This window comes from Aplysia californica, unplaced genomic scaffold (genome assembly GCF_000002075.1).
Source record: "Aplysia californica isolate F4 #8 unplaced genomic scaffold, AplCal3.0 scaffold00076, whole genome shotgun sequence".
Classification (NCBI taxonomy): domain Eukaryota; kingdom Metazoa; phylum Mollusca; class Gastropoda; order Aplysiida; family Aplysiidae; genus Aplysia; species Aplysia californica.
The window spans coordinates 1,687,836-1,705,335 of NW_004797346.1; the positions used below are offsets into that span (position 1 = coordinate 1,687,836).

At 39.7% G+C, this 17,500-nt stretch overlaps 1 protein-coding gene across 1 annotated transcript; it reads left to right on the plus strand.

Moving 5' to 3' along the window:
• Positions 1-2,686: 2,686 nt before the first annotated feature.
• LOC101862787 (xanthine dehydrogenase) lies at positions 2,687-15,073 on the plus strand. The gene is made up of 10 exons (XM_005094163.2): positions 2,687-2,794; positions 3,336-3,416; positions 4,015-4,124; positions 5,145-5,273; positions 5,789-5,919; positions 6,519-6,647; positions 7,341-7,464; positions 8,718-8,814; positions 9,816-9,920; positions 13,332-15,073. The coding sequence occupies exons 1-10, from the start codon at positions 2,707-2,709 to the stop codon at positions 13,406-13,408; spliced, it is 1,071 nt and encodes a 356-aa protein (XP_005094220.1). The 5' UTR covers positions 2,687-2,706; the 3' UTR covers positions 13,409-15,073.
• The last annotated feature ends 2,427 nt before the right edge of the window (positions 15,074-17,500 follow it).

Here is a 17,500-nt window from a genome sequence, read left to right on the forward strand (position 1 = left end):
CTTCTTCTTCTTCTTCTTCTTCTTCTTCTTCTTCTTCTTCTTCTTCTTCTTCTCATATCTAATCTCACTCTCCCTAGGTGGCGCTAGTGGTCCCCTCGGAGGATGGTTTGGACGTGCACAGTGCCACACAGTGGACGTCCTTGGTACAGCAGTCTGTGGCCCAGGTCCTTGGCAAACCCCACAATTAGTAAGCTCATTCGTCAGCGGTTTGCTTTTGCAGTTGGCCCGTTTCTTTCTTCTGGGTCTTTATCTTCCCTACCCCACCCCTCTTATGCATCATGATGAATAATGGTAATAGTAAGAAAAAGGAGATATAGATCTAGGTCGAATACTAGGACAGAATCTACTCAGTGATTGTGGCTGTAGAAATGTCAAGTTAAGAACAGTTGTATAACAAGAAAGGCGTGGCTACGAAGAGAAGCATAATTCAATACCTGAAAAGCAACAATTTGACTTAATACAGCTTATGAGACATCATCACATCATGTCAAAATCATACATTATAGGAAAATAGTTATTGTCTGTTCTGTCAAATAACAGAGACAACAGAACGGAAAGCCCTGGCACAAACTGTCTCTGATGCAAGAAATAGCTTGTGTTACAGGAGGGGAATTTCGGGAGCAATGTGCATTAAAATACGTATAACTTCCAATTTACAGCTACATATATTTAGTAGTAGAGTGTATACTTACGTGTGCGCAAACCTTTTCGATTTTCAGTGAATAGCTCTGCATTAACTCTTTCATTAAGGACGTAGCGGACACAAGTATCCGATCAGAAGCAGATCAAAAGCAATGTTGTGGCACATTTTGAGCCATCATACAAATCAAAATCATGAATTTGAATTTACCGTTTGTGTGTTATCACCTAAACCTTTAAGTTCCAGATATAGTAAACAGAATTGAAAACTGCATATAGTGCGTCTTTAAGTGGTGTCGAATAACCAGAACAAGCGTCCACAATAAGTTACACATCCTGAGGGAATTAGGACATTTCGTTTGTCCATCCCATCCTGGTTTTATTGTATTTATATACCCTTTTTTTCTTTTCTTATATCTTTTCTCATATATTAACGTGTTTTGCTGTAAGAGAAAAGACATATTATGTTTTGATTGATTTGATACATTTTCTGATCACATTATCTCTCTATTTATCGTGTCTATTCCTTAATAACTTTGTGTTCGATCTCATAAAAACTACCACTACCTTGGCTGTCTCTTTTGCTTTTGTTTATAGTTGTAGGTTTTTGTTTGGGGGGGAGGGGGGTTCGTCTCATCTCATTCTGTTCATACATTATCTCCCTAGCGCCAACGTGATCACACCCAGGATAGGGGGGGCTTTTGGCGGGAAAATTCTGCAGACCACCAGCATCGCCTCTGCAGCAGCTGTGGCAGCTGAAGCTACTGGCAGGTAAAGGCAAACCAAAATATGACCACACGTGACATGTTTATACTTCTGAATCAATTAAATGTATGGCGCTCTTTTACGCCTCTTAGACACAAATTAATTAGATCGTTTTGGTGTCAGGCTTCGATTCTGCTTGGTAGGGCCAATCCGGATTGAGAGAGACACAACGTCGCAGCAGAAAGACCGAGATGCTTAATAAAAAGTCTCTCACTTGAAAATCGAATTAAGGTCTTCTACGTGCAACGCGAAGCACCTCAACTACACGACATACCCTGGTCATGAGACTGAGAATACTACATCAACGGGGAATCCCCTTGCGCGGTCGAAAAACGATATGGCTATAATATAATTACCATTCATCACTCAACTTTATGTCAGACAACATTATGTTATACATATTAAAGAGTACGAAGGGGGCTCTCGTGCCCTAGAGGCTAAGGTGTTCCCCTCTCATTCAAAGATCCCAGGTTCGAATCCGGGTAGCGACGGAGAAATTCTCTTCTCTAAAATTACCTTCTTTCCTGCTCCCTAACAATTTTCTGTTGTCTGCTTTCGTCTCCACTTTGTGCCCCAACCCCTCCCCTCCTTGTCTTTGCAGCCTCCTCTGGGCTCCTGACTCTTTCTGCAGCCTTCCCAGTGCTTCTCCTGGGCTCCTTCTTGCTTTTGTCTTTCAGCCACACCCCTGATCTTCTGGGAGGAAAGATCTCTCCCAACCCTCTCGGACAAAGGCGAAAAATCTCAGAGGTCCCTTGGGGGTCCAAAATCGATAAGAGTAGCTTCGGCCGCCACCCGGGCAAAAATTCAAAATTTCCTACCAACTGGAAATGTTTTGTGTGTCCCGTGCGTTCATATGACTATGCAGTTGCGAGCACCGTAAAACACCTACCAAAATATTTAAAAAGTACTAAAATTGAATTCAATAACGTAATCCAATGCAAAGGTTACAGAGGAAGATTTTGTCACCCAATGTGAGATAGAGTGAAGTGGCGGTCCATGATCGCCCACTCCTGCCGGAAAGGCACCGAATAATAATGATGTGAAAATATTGTGTGTGTGTGTGTGTGTGTGTGTGTGTGTGTGTGTGTGTGTGTGTGTGTGAGCGTGTGTGAGCGTGAGTGTGTGAAATAGGGACAGTACACAAAAATATGTTTCATGTGCTTTCATAGACGCATAGCCATGATACGAAAGCGTTAATGTGTTCTTGCATCGTAAGGTTCAACAAAATTGTTAAAATAAAATCACAGGAAAAAAGAACACCAATATTTCTTCTTTCAGGCAGCGTGTGACAAGGAAGGCAAAATGCAAGCCATAATTGTTGACATCTACGTGGACAGCGGTAGCCGACCCACCGTCTTTGTTCTTGACTTTATGGCAAATATGGACCAAGGTGATTCCGAGAAAGAATATCTTGCCAGAGACTTCTTTATCAACACCATCATCATCATCATCATCATCATCATCATCATCATCATCATCATCATCATCATCATCATCATCATCATCATCATCATCATCATCATTATTTTAAGAAGCAAAAGCAGCGGCAGTAGCAGAAGCAACATGCCGTTACCATCATTATCACCTCAAAATGAACGAGCTGTGTAATTAATTATAGAACAGATTAAGCCTTAGATAATATTTTTCGGTCGGACGATCTCCGGGTAAAGTAACCGTTTCGTCTCGTTTTCAAAGTAAACTGAGATATGTTCTCTTTTATCTTGTGCCATAATGTTCACGCCAAACTGTAAGCTACAAGGTAATATGGAAAAGCTGTGGTTGCAACTCTTTTTTTTCAGTCACACCTGCTGTGTACTGCTCTTTTTCTATTTTTTCGTCTTTTTGCTTTTTTCTTCTTTTCTTTATGTATTATTCTTAACTTTATGTGAGAATGGCAGAAATCCATACAGCTGTACTTTACTTTGTACCAGGTTTTTATATCCCCAACTGGAAGGTCACGATGAGGCTAATGAAAACAGACAAGCCTATAGCCGCACCAGTAAGGGGGCCAGGTATGTGATGTTAACTTAGTTATAAGTCACTGTTTCTTCTTGTTCAAATCCAGTCGTAACAACTTTTTAAAAACATTTTGTTACTGATAATCTAGTCGTTCTAACATTGTGGAAATGTGTTCTTGTTGTTGATATTGTTGTTGTTGTTGTTATTATTGTTGATGATGCTGCTGTCGTCGTCGTCGTCGTCGTCTTAGTTTTTGTTGATACAGGCCTTTGATGTCCTGGTAGACGCAAGGTAAATTATCGATACAATTGTAAAAGGAGAGGACATTTCTTTAGCAACACCAACAACAATAATAACAACAGCAACAAAAAAAAAGAATAACAACAGCATAAAAACAACAAATCTAAGAACGAGTTATCGAGACTAAAATAACCTCACAAAATCGAGCAATCCCCCTGTCCCCTTCCACCCATGAAGTCAAGAGAAGAAGGTCTTGGGGGGGGGGGGGGGGGGGGGCTTTGAAGCAGAAAATGATAAATAGATGACCACATCTCTAAAACTTGAGTGTTCTGGTTTTTTCCAATCAAACAAAACTTTTTTAAAAAAGTAAATTGCCCCTTAGTATAAAGAAATGTTTTGTCTGTAACACAGGAGCTGTCCCCGCATCTCTCATTACTGAATCCATCTTGGAGCACCTGGCCAGGGAGATTGGCATGCACCCAATTCTGTTGAAAGAACTGAACCTATACGAAAAAGGACAGGTAACTAAAAATGTACTTTCGTTTATTTTTCCGCCCATTTTTTTAGTCAGGCTTATTTACAGCTGTCTCGGAGGCTTTTATAAAACGCCGGAAGGTTATTTCAGAGGTCCAGTGGGGGTTCTCGAGGCCTAGAGGTTAAAGTGTTCGCCTCTCATTCAAAGGGTTTTTTTTTTTTCTCGGTAAAATGGTCTCCAGCAATGTTCTTTCGTCTGCTTTCGTCTCCACTATCTGCCCCCCACCCCTTCACCTGACTCTTTCTGCAGCCTCTTTACTGCTACTCCATGGCTAATTCTTACTGCTGTCTTTCAGCCACACCCCTGATCTTCTGGTAGGAAAGATCTACACCTAGTGTTCTTGGACAAGGGTGAAAAATATTGGAGATCCCATGTGCAAGTTGCGCACTTTAAAAATCTCATGATGGTCTAAAATCGATAAAAGTAGGCTTCAACCGCCACCCGGGAAAAATTCAAAATGTCCTAACAATTGAATATATTTCATGTGACAAGCGTGCTCATATGACATTATGGAGTAGCGAGCGCCGTAAAACACTTACCCCCCCTCCCCCCCCCCAAAAAAAAAAAAAAGAAAAAAGAGGTCAGGTATACCCAGAAACCTATCATCCAGTTGTTTGGTTTGGCTCTTCGTCGACGCTTGCAAAAGACCTGATTTCGATTTCCATGTCGGGAGAATTGGTATCTTATTGGTTATTTTGCTGAAACGATGTATCCTTCTCTGCCTGAATTGCCCTGGCTGACAGGGTCAAAGTCCCCCTCTATAATGATCTTGATTTTTCCTGTGGGAGGGAAATAATACCTACATTATCAAAAATGATATGAAGCACTTACTAAAAACACTGGTGGCAGGAGTGCGCCAGTGGTAGATACTCTTTCTTTACGTTCCCTCTGTTATCTTTCTCAGTCTGTCTATTTTTTCTAGCACTAAATGACAATCATTGAGTCGACATTCTTCTCTTCATTCCAACGAAGACATTATACACGACTGACTAAAAATACCCACCAGGTGGCTCAAGCTGTTGCCCACGGACTGGGGATTCCGCTGGACTTCGTCAAAGTACGGCCGAACCAAAACAATGTCACGCCCAACGCTTTTGCCACAGGGGGCAGCACCACCAGTGAGAGATGTGTCGCGGTAAGACTCCAAGTTCATTAGGACTAAGAGGTAGAAGTAGCATGGGGTTTTATCGAAAATACTAATACGTAGTAGTAGTAGTAGTAGTAGTAGTAGTAGTAGTAGTAGTAGTAGTAGTAGTAGTAGTAGTAGTAGTAGTAGTAGTAGTAGTAGTAGCTGTAGTCGTAGTCGTCGTCGTCGTCGTCGTCGTCGTCGTCGTCGTAGTAGTAGTAGTAGTAGTAGTAGTAGTAGTAGTAGTAGTAGTAGTAGTAGTAGAAGTAGTAGTAGTAGTAATAGTAGTAGTAGTAGTTGTAGTTGTAGTTGTAGTAGTTGTAGTTGTAGTTGTAGTTGTAGTTGTAGTTGTAGTTGTAGTTGTAGTTGTAGTTGTAGTTGTAGTTGTTGTAGTAGTTGTAGTAGTTGTAGTAGTTGTAGATGTAGTTGCAGTAGTAGTATTTTGAGGACGAGGAGGAATTTATGATCTCACTGCAGTAGTTTCTTCTGCACTCGCCCTGATTGCACGTGTGACTTGTCTACAGTCGGCTCTGGGCGCTGTTTCCATCCTCAAAGAGCGTTTGGCTCCGTTCCGAGAGAAGATGCCTGATGCTCCCTGGCCAGGCTTGGTGCAAGCCGCTCACTTTGGCAACACACACCTGCAGGCCAGTAGCTGGTGAGTGGTCGGATTAAACGTTGTAAACTTCTTCTTCTCCTTCTCCTTCTCCTTCTCCTTCTTCTTCTTCTTCTTCTTCTTCTTCTTCTTCTTCTTCTTCTTCTTCTTCTTCTTCTTCTTCTTCTTCTTCTTCTTCTTCTTCTTCTTCTTCTTCTTCTTCTTCTTCTTCTTCTTCTTCTTCTTCTTCTTCTTCTTCATCTTCTTCTTCTTCTTCTTCTTCTTCTTCTTCTTCTTCTTCTTCTTTTTTTTTTTTTTTGGTGGGGGGCGGGGGGGGGGGGGGGGGGGGATTACAGAACTTGAAAAAAAGTATAGGCAAATTTCATGTCAAATCACAAGAACATGATGCATGAATTAAAAATAAATTATTATTGAATAGACAGATACACGTGAAATGGGCTTACAAATAAATAATACTATTATTGATGGTTCAGGTGCTTGACCTGTGACAGGCAGATGTTAAAACGACACCTTAGCATCCGGCAAATGGGTACAAGAATTATTTTAATTATTTTGTTTGCCTATCCACTCTTCCACCTTCCAACCCCTCCCCTCTCCCCCACCCTCGCTTCCCACCCCTCGCTGTGTACGAACTCCACCAGCCACTTCCAGAACGGTGATCCCCTGGTGTACTTTACGTACATGACTAGCGTGACGGAGACAGAGCTGGATGTACTCACAGGGGAATACCAGGTGCGACGAGTGGACATCATGGCGGATTTGGGAGAGAGGTGATACTTATACTTTGTTTTCGTTCAATTAAATGTAGGTGCTTTTTTTCGTCCTCATCAATACAATTTAGATCGTTTAGGAAGCAGGCTTCAGCCCTACTTCTCAAGTCCAAACCACATTGCACTAGGCACGTGGGAAGGATGGCTGTAATGTTTTTGTGGATGTGTGGGTATGGGTAAATGTGAGGGTATGCGCGCGGGCGTATGAGTGAATATGTGTATGTGTGTGTGTGTGTGTGTGTGTGTGTGTGTGTGTGTGTGTGTGTGTGTGTGTGTGTGTGTGTGTGTGTGTGTGTGTGTGTGCATGTTTGTTCACGAATCGTTATGCTTCTTGCTGTGCGTGTGTCGGTTGGAGAGGATGCGGGCGAATCCTCCCGAGTAGTTCAAGTCAATTTCAATATCATTTGCGTATGAAAAGTCATCGCTAAAGAGGAGCGATGTCCGTGGAAGAAAAGGAACAGGCCTGAAAAAGAGACAAATAACATGCAAAAATTGAGTGTAAAATTTATTTAACTCAAATTTCATGGTCGCCCATCCCCCTCGTTCTGTGTATTTTTATTTTACTTTGCGGACCTCAATGTAGCCTGTAGTTTACAATACAGGGTTTTGTTTTTAACAAAACTTAACATCGTTGGTTGTCTCCACAGCAGTGCATCCCATTCTACTTTTTCTGTGTCTGTTTTCTGATTCCAGCTTGAACCCAACCATTGACATTGGCCAAATCGAAGGTGGATTCACATTTGGCTTAGGTGTCTACCTGCTGGAAGATGTTAAATATAACGAGATGACAGGAGCTGTTCTCACTGATGGAACGTTTGTAAGTTTTAGACAGTGATCGACATTTTGGATTGCCCCTTCCCCCCCCCCCTCTCAACCCCTGAGCCTAGTACGAATCGATTCCAAGGGAACTTGAAATTTGGACTCAGATAATTTGCAATAACAGATTAAAGTTCTTCCAAAAACTTGAATTCGATCGTAATACTCTCGATTGCCCTCGCAGGACAATTTTCTCTTTATGTGGAGAGACAGCAGAGGTGAGCCTTAAATTTGTTCCTTTTTTATATTTTCCTGTTTAAAGAGGCCAGACTTTCTTGCAGCAGACAAAATTGCTTGAGAAAATCAGATTCCCTGTAATATTCACTCCGTTGTGTTCCTTTTATCTTAATTTTGTTCAGAACAATGCCAATGGCAAAAACGTCGTTTAGCTCTTTCCACGTGGCGGAAAACGAAATCCTTTGAATTGGTGAACTTATTTCCAGAGAGCTGAATGATTATCCACCCTATATTTCCAGTTTATGATTCGCCTACATTGAGGCCCTATTCATAGCATTGTAAATTGTCTTTCCCTGCTGCCCTCTGCTGTGCCGCTGAAATTCTTTAAAAAAACAGTTGTCATCGTGAAAAAGGTGAATGTTTGAGACCTATGCTTTACCGTGTTCTCCATAACGTAGTCGAGAAGACTTCGAGGGTAGTGTCTGTGTCTTTCTGATCCTTCCACAGATTTGAAAGACTATAATCAGTTATCACATCTTAGATTGCTAGTATATTATTTTTTGTATAAACCTAAAAAAAATGAAGAGGATTTCTTATCTTTATATAACGAATCTACTTTTAAAGGTCTTGTCATTTAAAGAATTGACATTGTTAACATGCTTTTCTGCGTGCTCCTGTTATAATATAGAAAGCACAGACCGCCAAAAAAGAACCTGTTACAAAGTTTAGTCTTTGAAATGTGCTTTTGTGATGTTTTCGGAACAACTCCCCCCCCCCCCCCCAAATCCCCCCACCCCCCAAGAGTTTCTCTTCCTTGGGGCTTTTCCCATCAATAAATAATTGACCTTTGTGTTTTAGTGCACTGATCCTCTGAACAAAACGCAAAACTAAATGTCCATTATTGTGTTGATGTGTTTCTATTTTCACAAACAAACAAAAAAAAAGTATTAAGAAATCCAGTTTTCTACATAATACATAATGTAAAAAAGAATTAACACAGTTTGACTTATCAATGTATATTGTACAAAACTAATCTGACTAAAATTGGACGTCCATCCTTAATTAATCTCTCTCCAGGAGTACAAGCCACCGACAACCAAAGACATTCCCATTGATTGGAGGATCCATCTGATGCCAGACGCTCCAAATCCCGTAGGAATTCTCAGCTCCAAAGGTGCGCTTCTGATTTCCTGTCCTGTAATCAATACGTCCTTTCTGCCGCCCTATCCCCCCACCCCTTTCCCCTAGGCTCCCTTAATAAAGAAACCTAGATTTGCGTTTTCTGAGTTTCTAGTTACAGGACACACGGATGTAGATACCTTTTACATACATTTGAACATGTTTTATCACGTATGTACCATTTTCAAACTTTTCTCTTTTGAAATTTCCACCAATTTTGTTGCGTAAAGCGTGTCATTTAGCTATCTTTTTATCTTGCAAGTTCGGTTTGCTAGATACGTATGATACACGTACAAAAATAATGCAATATAATAAGCGTATTTCTTTCTAGGGCTCCTTGTGGCAGAACCAACAACGCTATTGACTATTTTTAAAGCGCATGTTTCCCTGGAAAAAATATGGAGATGTTGTTTTTTTTTAAAGTAGATTGTAAAATAGTGTGCTGTCCTATGGGCCCAAACTCTTTCGCTAAAAAAGAGCACAAGATTTTTTCACAGAAACGTTTTAATAAACATACCGAAACTGTTTAAACGTCGATGGCGACCTGTCTCAGCATTCGAGTCACGTGGCACGTTGTTGCCCTCTTTGGCTCCCAACAGTCTGGAACATGATTATATTGTCGCTGTCGGCGGCCTATTGATTTTCCTGCCGACGGAAATGGAAAATAATAATGTTCTCATGAAAAAGTCACATGCTTTGGACAATATTATTTTAGACTGTCTATATAGATCAATAGATAGACAGACGGACAGACAGACAGACAGACAGACAGACAGACAGACAGACAGACAGACAGACAGACGGACGGACGGACAGACGGACGGACGGACGGACGGACGGACGGACGGATGGATGGATGGATGGATGGATGGGTGGATGGATGGATGGATAGCTAGCTAGATAGATCGATAGATACGATCACTAACCAAGAGCAGCCTCTATGAGCATTGATTGTTATTATTGTTGATTTTTCCGTATGTTTCCCGCTTCCTTCAGCTGTCGGTGAGCCCCCCGTGGGCCTGGCGGTCAGTGCTCTGCTCGCCATTCGTACCGCTGCTCACAGTGTGCGGGATGACCTGGAAAAAACAGATGGGGAAACAGGTTGGACAGATGCATTATTAACTTATTTTCAGTTACTACCACATTAACATGTTTACCACAGGTTGTGACCCATAAGGATTAGCTTAATTATTGCTTGGTCTTTTCTTTTTTTTAATATAAGGTTTTACTTCAATCTACTAGGTCAACTAGGGGTACGCCAGAAAAAGAAACATCTTGTCCCCGTAATCACAAAGACATTGAGAAGTTGCGGGTTGACAGGGGAATTATAAGAAAGGTGTCCTCAACCAAGGAACAGTTAAATCTTGCTCGACCAGGAAGCGCGAGAAAATTGCCAGTTTGTTTGTTTTCAAGGAGCACAGCTACTTCAGTCACTGCTAGCTCGATTTAAAAAACAAAACTAAACTAAACAAAAGCAAAACAATGCGACAGTCGAAAAAATTGACAGTGATTACTCGTTTTGACTGTTAGGCAGATTCTCACGATATTTCTTACCTGTAAACCGTGTCGTACATTATTTTCCGAGACAGCTATGCCATAATTGAAAAATATGAATTTACTGTTTTTTAACAAATGCTGTGTCTCTTTGTTGACGTTCAAGAATATGGCGTTTGGTTGCTGTTTCTTCGAACAAGTTTCACCATTGCCAGAATGTGTTTTACTCAGCAGCACCTTTATTTCTAAAACATAAAGAAAACGGATGATGAACCGTGACAGTCATTTTTAATGACAAAAGTACTCAGTTCTGCTGTGATGCTAAACATAATATTATTATTATACATTTTACGAATTCATAACTGTTTATTTCATTCTTTCAAAGTCTGTCGCTTGTTGTCTTTCTAAATAAAGGTTAATATGTTTCACGTTTATTTGATGATGGGAAATATTAATTTGGCGTTTTGATGATGTCTTGTCCGGTCATGATACAATTTTCGTTGATTTACACGAACAAATGTTTTGTTAGGATAAGATAACCAAAGAATCTGACCAATCAATTGCACTCAAATCACGAAGCAATGGGAGGATGTAATACGATAGTCCTGTAGGAGAAATTTCCTGTGTTATTCTTATTTAATAGGAAGCATTTTTTGCTGTCCAGTGTGTTCATTTATAAATAGTTATAGTCCCAAACATCTGTCAATGTGGTATAGTGGTTGGCCGCCTCCCTGGCGCATGTAAGAGACCCAAGTTCGACCTCCTAAGTGAGGAGAATTTTTAACTGAGTATCTCGGTCTTCATGCTGGAATGTTACGTCCCTCTCAGCTTGGGTTATTTCTGAGAGGCACCGCCGAAGTTTGCCTTCAAACTGATCCTGATTTTTTTTTTTTAAGTACCAGCAATAGAAAAACTATCTTCCTAAACAGATCTGTATTTCATCATTTAAGTCTATAAAACATCCGAACACGGTCTAGTCCTTGACAAATTAAAATCTTGCTGAACATCGGAGCACAAGCCTCTACATGGAATACTTTAAATAGACTTAAATCCTCTGCACGTTTGTTTTCCACTTAGTTTATTGTTTTGTGAGAATGTCTTTGACTATGCTATTAACTCAGACTTTTCCTTTAGCGGATTCCTGGAGACATGCTTTAAATTACACGCAAGCTTTCTGATCAAATGGGCATCGAGGAAATGCTATAGATTATTTTTATGCAGTTCTTGGTTATTTGACTTATATGAATTCTATAGAAAAAAATGTCCATGGCACCTTCCAGATTGAATCTTAACACGCTGTAGCACATCATATACCTCGAGAGACCAAAACTGAATTCAGAAAAAAATGGCTTTCCAAACGAGGTGTGTTAATTTCCTGCCTGCTTTCAAGGGATACACGACAATAAATCAAAACACATGAGCTTAAACTTTAAAAATTAATTACTTTTTTAGCGTTCCCAATAGACTGTTGTTGTTTGGTTGCAAGGGTTTTAAGCATCAGATAATCTTCTTTCTGTGTTGTGTTTGTTTTCAAATAAAACATACAGATTACCTCACGGCACCTTTATGAACTAATAATTAATTGTGTTGCAAGTACCATAAAACTTTTACCAAAACAAAAAAGAACTCCCTTTTCCGAATGGTTTGTCCCTATAATAAAATATTTTAAAATGTTTAAGGTATACATGATATTGTTTAATTAGTGAAACAACCAGACGCACCCTTAGGTCATTGGTATGACACTTGACAACGAAGCTCCAAACTTGTGATTATTTGTGGAGATTCCAAAACTGTAAACAGCAAACAAGCAAATACTGTAGATTCAAGTAGTTATTAAAGAGCCGAAAGCTCTAATTGGATCGAAGCAAATTGGAACATTTATTGTTTAAATCTGAAATTCAAACCCCGAACTCGCTAAATCACAATTGCAAGTCCTGTAGCCTATCCCCTAGGCTACCTAAGTCATGTGGAATTTCCTTGGCTCTTCACAGCATGGTATACGCACAAATCGTGATCATTAAGTTTTAGAAAAAGAAAATTATTATAATAGATTGGAAATATTGTGCGCTTTCATCTACGCAAACAAGATCGACCCTGCCTTAACAAAATTGTATTGTTGTTTCGAGTTAAAAAATATTATAATACCTTTGTACAATGTCATAGAATATGGCATTCTGAATCTAAGTCTTGATGTTTATTTCTCCTGGAAATGTTTGGAAATATGGGTTGTCCGTGGACGTGTGGGTTTTGTTTTAGTTTTTAGCTTTTCTTGGGAGAGGGTATTTTGGTAAACAGTTGTTGAACATTTGTTTGATACGGAAATAAGTTTTGACCCGAGACTGAAAGAACATCTGCTAGAAAAGACTGGGGCAATGACTTGGAACTTACAGGAGAAACCTTAAGTTTCCTTCTGGTGGAGCAAGCCTACATCCTATTTATTTCGCTATTTCAACGGGACAGATGGAGGATATGGTTTGAAATTATGGAAAAAGAAACGAAAGGAGTGATTGTGATAAGGTTTCAGAAATTCGTATATCATGCATCGTACCGAGTCTTCTTTGGTGTCGTGTTGCGCTTCTTTAAAAAGATAAATGTCAATGCACACACACACACACACACACACACACACACACACACACACACACACACACACACACACACACACACACACACACACATACACCCACGCACGCAAACAAACACATACACAAACACCCACACACAAAAACACATATTTTCTGAAGTAAAGGTTGAGTAACACCTTTGATATCAGTCATGTACCTCGGTTTCTGAGCAGCTCTCATGCTCATAGCATGCCCGTACAACGAAACCTCCTTTGAATTGATGACTAATCAAATGTAACACCTCTGATCAGAGGGCAGCATACAGTTTGCCCCATAAGAAGCCATTTGGTCATGATTTATATCTTTCCTTTGTTGAGTAATTATGTCTTCAGAACAGAATGGAATATAATCTTTGCTTTTTTCATAATATTATTTTCACGATTCTTATCCTCAGTCGTCGAAGCACCATTCACTGTGGAAAAAGCTCAGCAAATGATAGGTATCACCGTAGACAACCTTCGTGTGATTTAAGCATCCTGCGAAACTGGTTAGATCCAAAGGAAGTTCATCCACGCTGCCAATAATAATACATTCACAAAGAAAGGAACAGCATCACTACATAGAAAACTTTACATAATGACCTGATCTGCTGCAAGGGACAGGTAAACGACATTTTCACCTACTCCTTACTGGAGCAGCAAGAGAAATTGAAGTAAAACGGAAAAATACCTCGCACTTACGAGGTCGAAAGACCATTTAAATTAAGAAGAACCAGATTTCAACTGACATCTACGTGATGAACGTTTAGAATAGAATTTCTCAGCACGTATTAACGCACAAAGGACACGTCTCAGAACCAGATGTTATTTCAAATTACAATAAATGTGACGTCTCTTATGCGGGAAATCCAAACACTTCATCAACGATATCGAAACAAATTATCGTTGTTTCTAGGTGAGCTAAAATATGTGACCACGCGAGGCTTTGGTACTTTAAGATAATAGCTGTTCATCAACAGGTCACAATATTTCAATACAACCTGTATTACCAAGAACAATAAGGAAGATTCGATTACCTCTGTGTGATGTGTGAAGCCTTAGTCTGAGAAGATTGCATCGGCCTGAGCATGCTTACTTACTGCCATCACTCCATGAGGTCTCGAAGGACTGGCCAATCATTTCTGGTACTTTTTGTGGCTTAGAAAATTGTGTTAGCTTGTGTATACACTTTACATTTCTACTATTAGCATGTCTTGAGAGCGTATCATAATGTTCTTCTGTTGTGATATTGTTTTGGTTTTTTTTCATTAGCAGCTGTATAATTAAATCTGAAATAAATAAGGAAGTACTAAAGACAGTACTTAAAAATATAAGATTTCAGGTTAAAAGAACTGACTTTTGAAAAACGAAATACTCTTACTAAAAGAAGTCAAAGTTGAGGGTTATTTTATGTGTCACGAGTATGCTCCATTTTATAACACAACATAACTTTCTGTTTAGTTTTGGAACTCTCAATACTGAACTGATAGAACTGAATCATACTTTTTTACACAGTAGTAGCCCGCTTCATTATTAATATGAATTACCCTTTCTGTCTTTATAATCATTATCATTATAATCGTTACAAGTTTCGGTGGTATTTCTAACGCCTTAGGTTCTTAGCTTCATGGTTGTCAAAAAGAAAAAAAAATTGGAACGAATAGCTTTATCTTGTATCTCACTTATTTTTTTGTCAAACGTTGCCCATCGTCAAAGGCCTATTTTCTTAGAGAAAGTTCAAAGTAATGCATTTTTAGTAGGTGTTGTCAACAATGACTATTTCAAACGCTTGCAAATGAATATTCTGTAATTGTAGGCCCCACTCAGATATTAGGTTTTTTACTTTGCATTTCATTACGGATACTTGCATAAACGGAATATCCAACTGTGTCTACTTGCTCATAACACAGCCTCAGGCAATTAATTGATCTTAAGCTTATGCTCGTCACTACGCCCGATATACAATATGTCTATGCTAGCAAATTTTTAATTTACCATACACACATAATCAGATCAACATAATAAATATTGAATATAAGTGAAATCCATTTTCATCAATGGTCGTACAAGTATATACATGCATATTATCTCCTATTGTGTTGCGTATTCATGTCTTGCTGATGTCAAAAATAGCTATTGTATACAATCTGAAACAAAATGCAGTTCCTGTTGGTTATTTTGTCGGGGTGTGTGTGTAAAGGGGGGGGGGAGTATTTCGCTTTTTTACCTTTTGATATTTGTCAAAAAGGTGAATCTTCTTTGTGTTTTCTTGCTTGATCCAGGGGTAGTTGACTGCTGGTTCTTCAACCTCCAGTGAAACTGGTTTTTCCATAATAATATATGGTGGTTTTTACAACTTTGAATTCTTATTTGGAAGGTACTTTCAATCTTTTTTAATACAAACAATAATATTTTCAGTTTTAGCAGGAATAGAATTTGACGTTTGCCCGGGTGGCACACGAAACCTGCTGTTCCCAAATTTAGGACCACCAAGAGGGGGGGGGGGGGGGGGGGGGGGGGGTTACACCCCCAAAATCAAAATTCGGCTCAAAATCATGGAATTTGAGTTGTAGGCATTTTTAGCTTCCTCATCCTCTCCTACAACTATTTCATGGCATAAGAACCCCCAAAAACCGTAATTCTTCCCATATCGGGCATGTTTGTAACCGCCATTTCCTCATAAAGTCAGTATTTTATTTTTTTTATCGGCCGTTTTCTCAAAATGCAACTTTTCTCTATACTTTTTTTAATAACCCAACTATTTTTCATCAAATCTTCATGAAATTTTCACAGTATGAAGAGAAGAGGTAATACTAAAAGTTCTTCTGTTGAATTTTTTATATATGGAATAGATTTTTGTTGGTGGTGTCTGCAGTGTGGATTTTCAAGGATTTTTCGCAAACTTGAATGCTAACTCAGGAAAAAAATCACTAAAATTTTTCTAATTCGATTAAGAAATAAACAACAGACACATTTTTAGATTTAATGTTTGTGAACACGCATGCAAAAAAACAATCGATTTCCATGAGCGATATTCATTACGTAAGACATGTCAATAAAATCCAATATGGCGGCATATCCATGGAAACGAAACTTTTTTCTCAAATTTGATTGCGGATTTTAAGACTCCTTACTATGCTTGTTATATGTGTGAAATTTGGTAAAATTCTGTGCAGTAATAAGCGAGATAGCCTCCAGGTGTAACCCCCCCCCCCTTAATAAGCGCAACTTGCACACGGGACCTTGGAGATTTGTCGCCCTAATCCCAGAAGGCATAGTATTGGATCTTACCCACCAAAACATCAGAGGTGGGGCTAAAAGGCATCATTAAGAAGGGGTCAGGAGTAGCAGTAAAAAGAGCACAAAGTGCTGGAAAGGAGGAGGGGGCTCTCTAGAGGTCACTGTGTTCACCTCTCATTCAATAGATCCCTCGTGCGAAACCTGACAGCGACGGAAAATTTTCTTCTCTAAAATCTTTCCTTTCACCTCATTTTCTGCTCTCTAACCATGCTCTGTCGTCCGCTTTCTTCTCTACTTTCTGCAACTCCCACCCCTTTTGCCCTCTCATCTGGGCTCCTGGCTCTTTCTGTAGCCTTTCTAGTGGCTCCTTGGCTCCTTCATCCTTCTGTCTTTTAGCCACACCCATGATCTTAGAGTAGGAAAGATCTAACATTTATCCTTCACGGATAAGGTCGAAATATCTCGGAGGTCCCATGTGCACGTTGCGCACGTTAAATACCCTGTGGTAGTTCAAAATCGATAAGAGTAGGCTTCGGCCGCCACCCGAGCAAAATTCAAAATTAATTGCTACTAAACAGAACATGCTTTATGTGTCCCGCGCGCTCATGTAACCTTATGCAGTTGCGAGGTGCGGTAAACAATTACGAAAACAAAAAGAGTAAAGGAGAGAGGAATAGAGAGACGGTCGGGGATAGGCGTGAGGATAAGTGTGAGAGAGTGGAGAAGGAAGCAGAAGACAGACTTGGAGTGAACAAAAGAAAGAAGTCCGATAGAGATTTTTTAAAAGAGTAACATTTTTTTTTGTTTCTGCAAGGTTTCGAAGCCTACGCCCTAAACTAAATACATTATTTTTGATGAGGCACAAAACACCTACAGATCACGCACATAATTTTTTAAAATACCAACGTTTCACTTTTGATACCGGAAATTTCTTCTCTAATAATGTTTAGGTAGCTATTTCGTTTGCGTAAAGACCAGAACAAAATGTACTTTCCTTGACAGATCCGTGAACAACACGTGCCTTGTATGGTGTTAACTCATCATCATCATCATCATTGCCTTTCTCACCCTGCATCAGGGTATAGGCCATGGACAAACACCTTCCACCTTTCTCTATCCTGGGCTAGCCTCTTAATGTTATTCCATGTCTTCCCACTTTTCTGTACATCGATTTCAGTGACTGTTCTCCAGGTTCCACTTGGTTTTCCCCTTGATTTCTTACCCTGTGGGTTCCAATCCAAAACTTTCTTTGTTATGCAGCTGTCTGACTTCCTGAGAGTATGTCCAATCTATCGCCACCGCCTTCTTCTTACCTCATCTCTGAATGGGATCTGTCTTGTTTTCC

What these genes read in the sequence shown, in the direction of transcription:
- LOC101862787 (XM_005094163.2), top strand. Translation starts at nt 2,707, where the DNA reads ATGCAAGCCATAATTGTTGACATCTACGTGGACAGCGGTAGCCGACCC. An exon ending in ACCTATACGAAAAAGGACAG is followed by an intron (nt 4,125 to 5,144) that starts GTAACTAAAAAT and finishes AATACCCACCAG; the next exon opens with GTGGCTCAAGCTGTTGCCCA. An exon ending in AGGAATTCTCAGCTCCAAAG is followed by an intron (nt 8,815 to 9,815) that starts GTGCGCTTCTGA and finishes CGCTTCCTTCAG; the next exon opens with CTGTCGGTGAGCCCCCCGTG.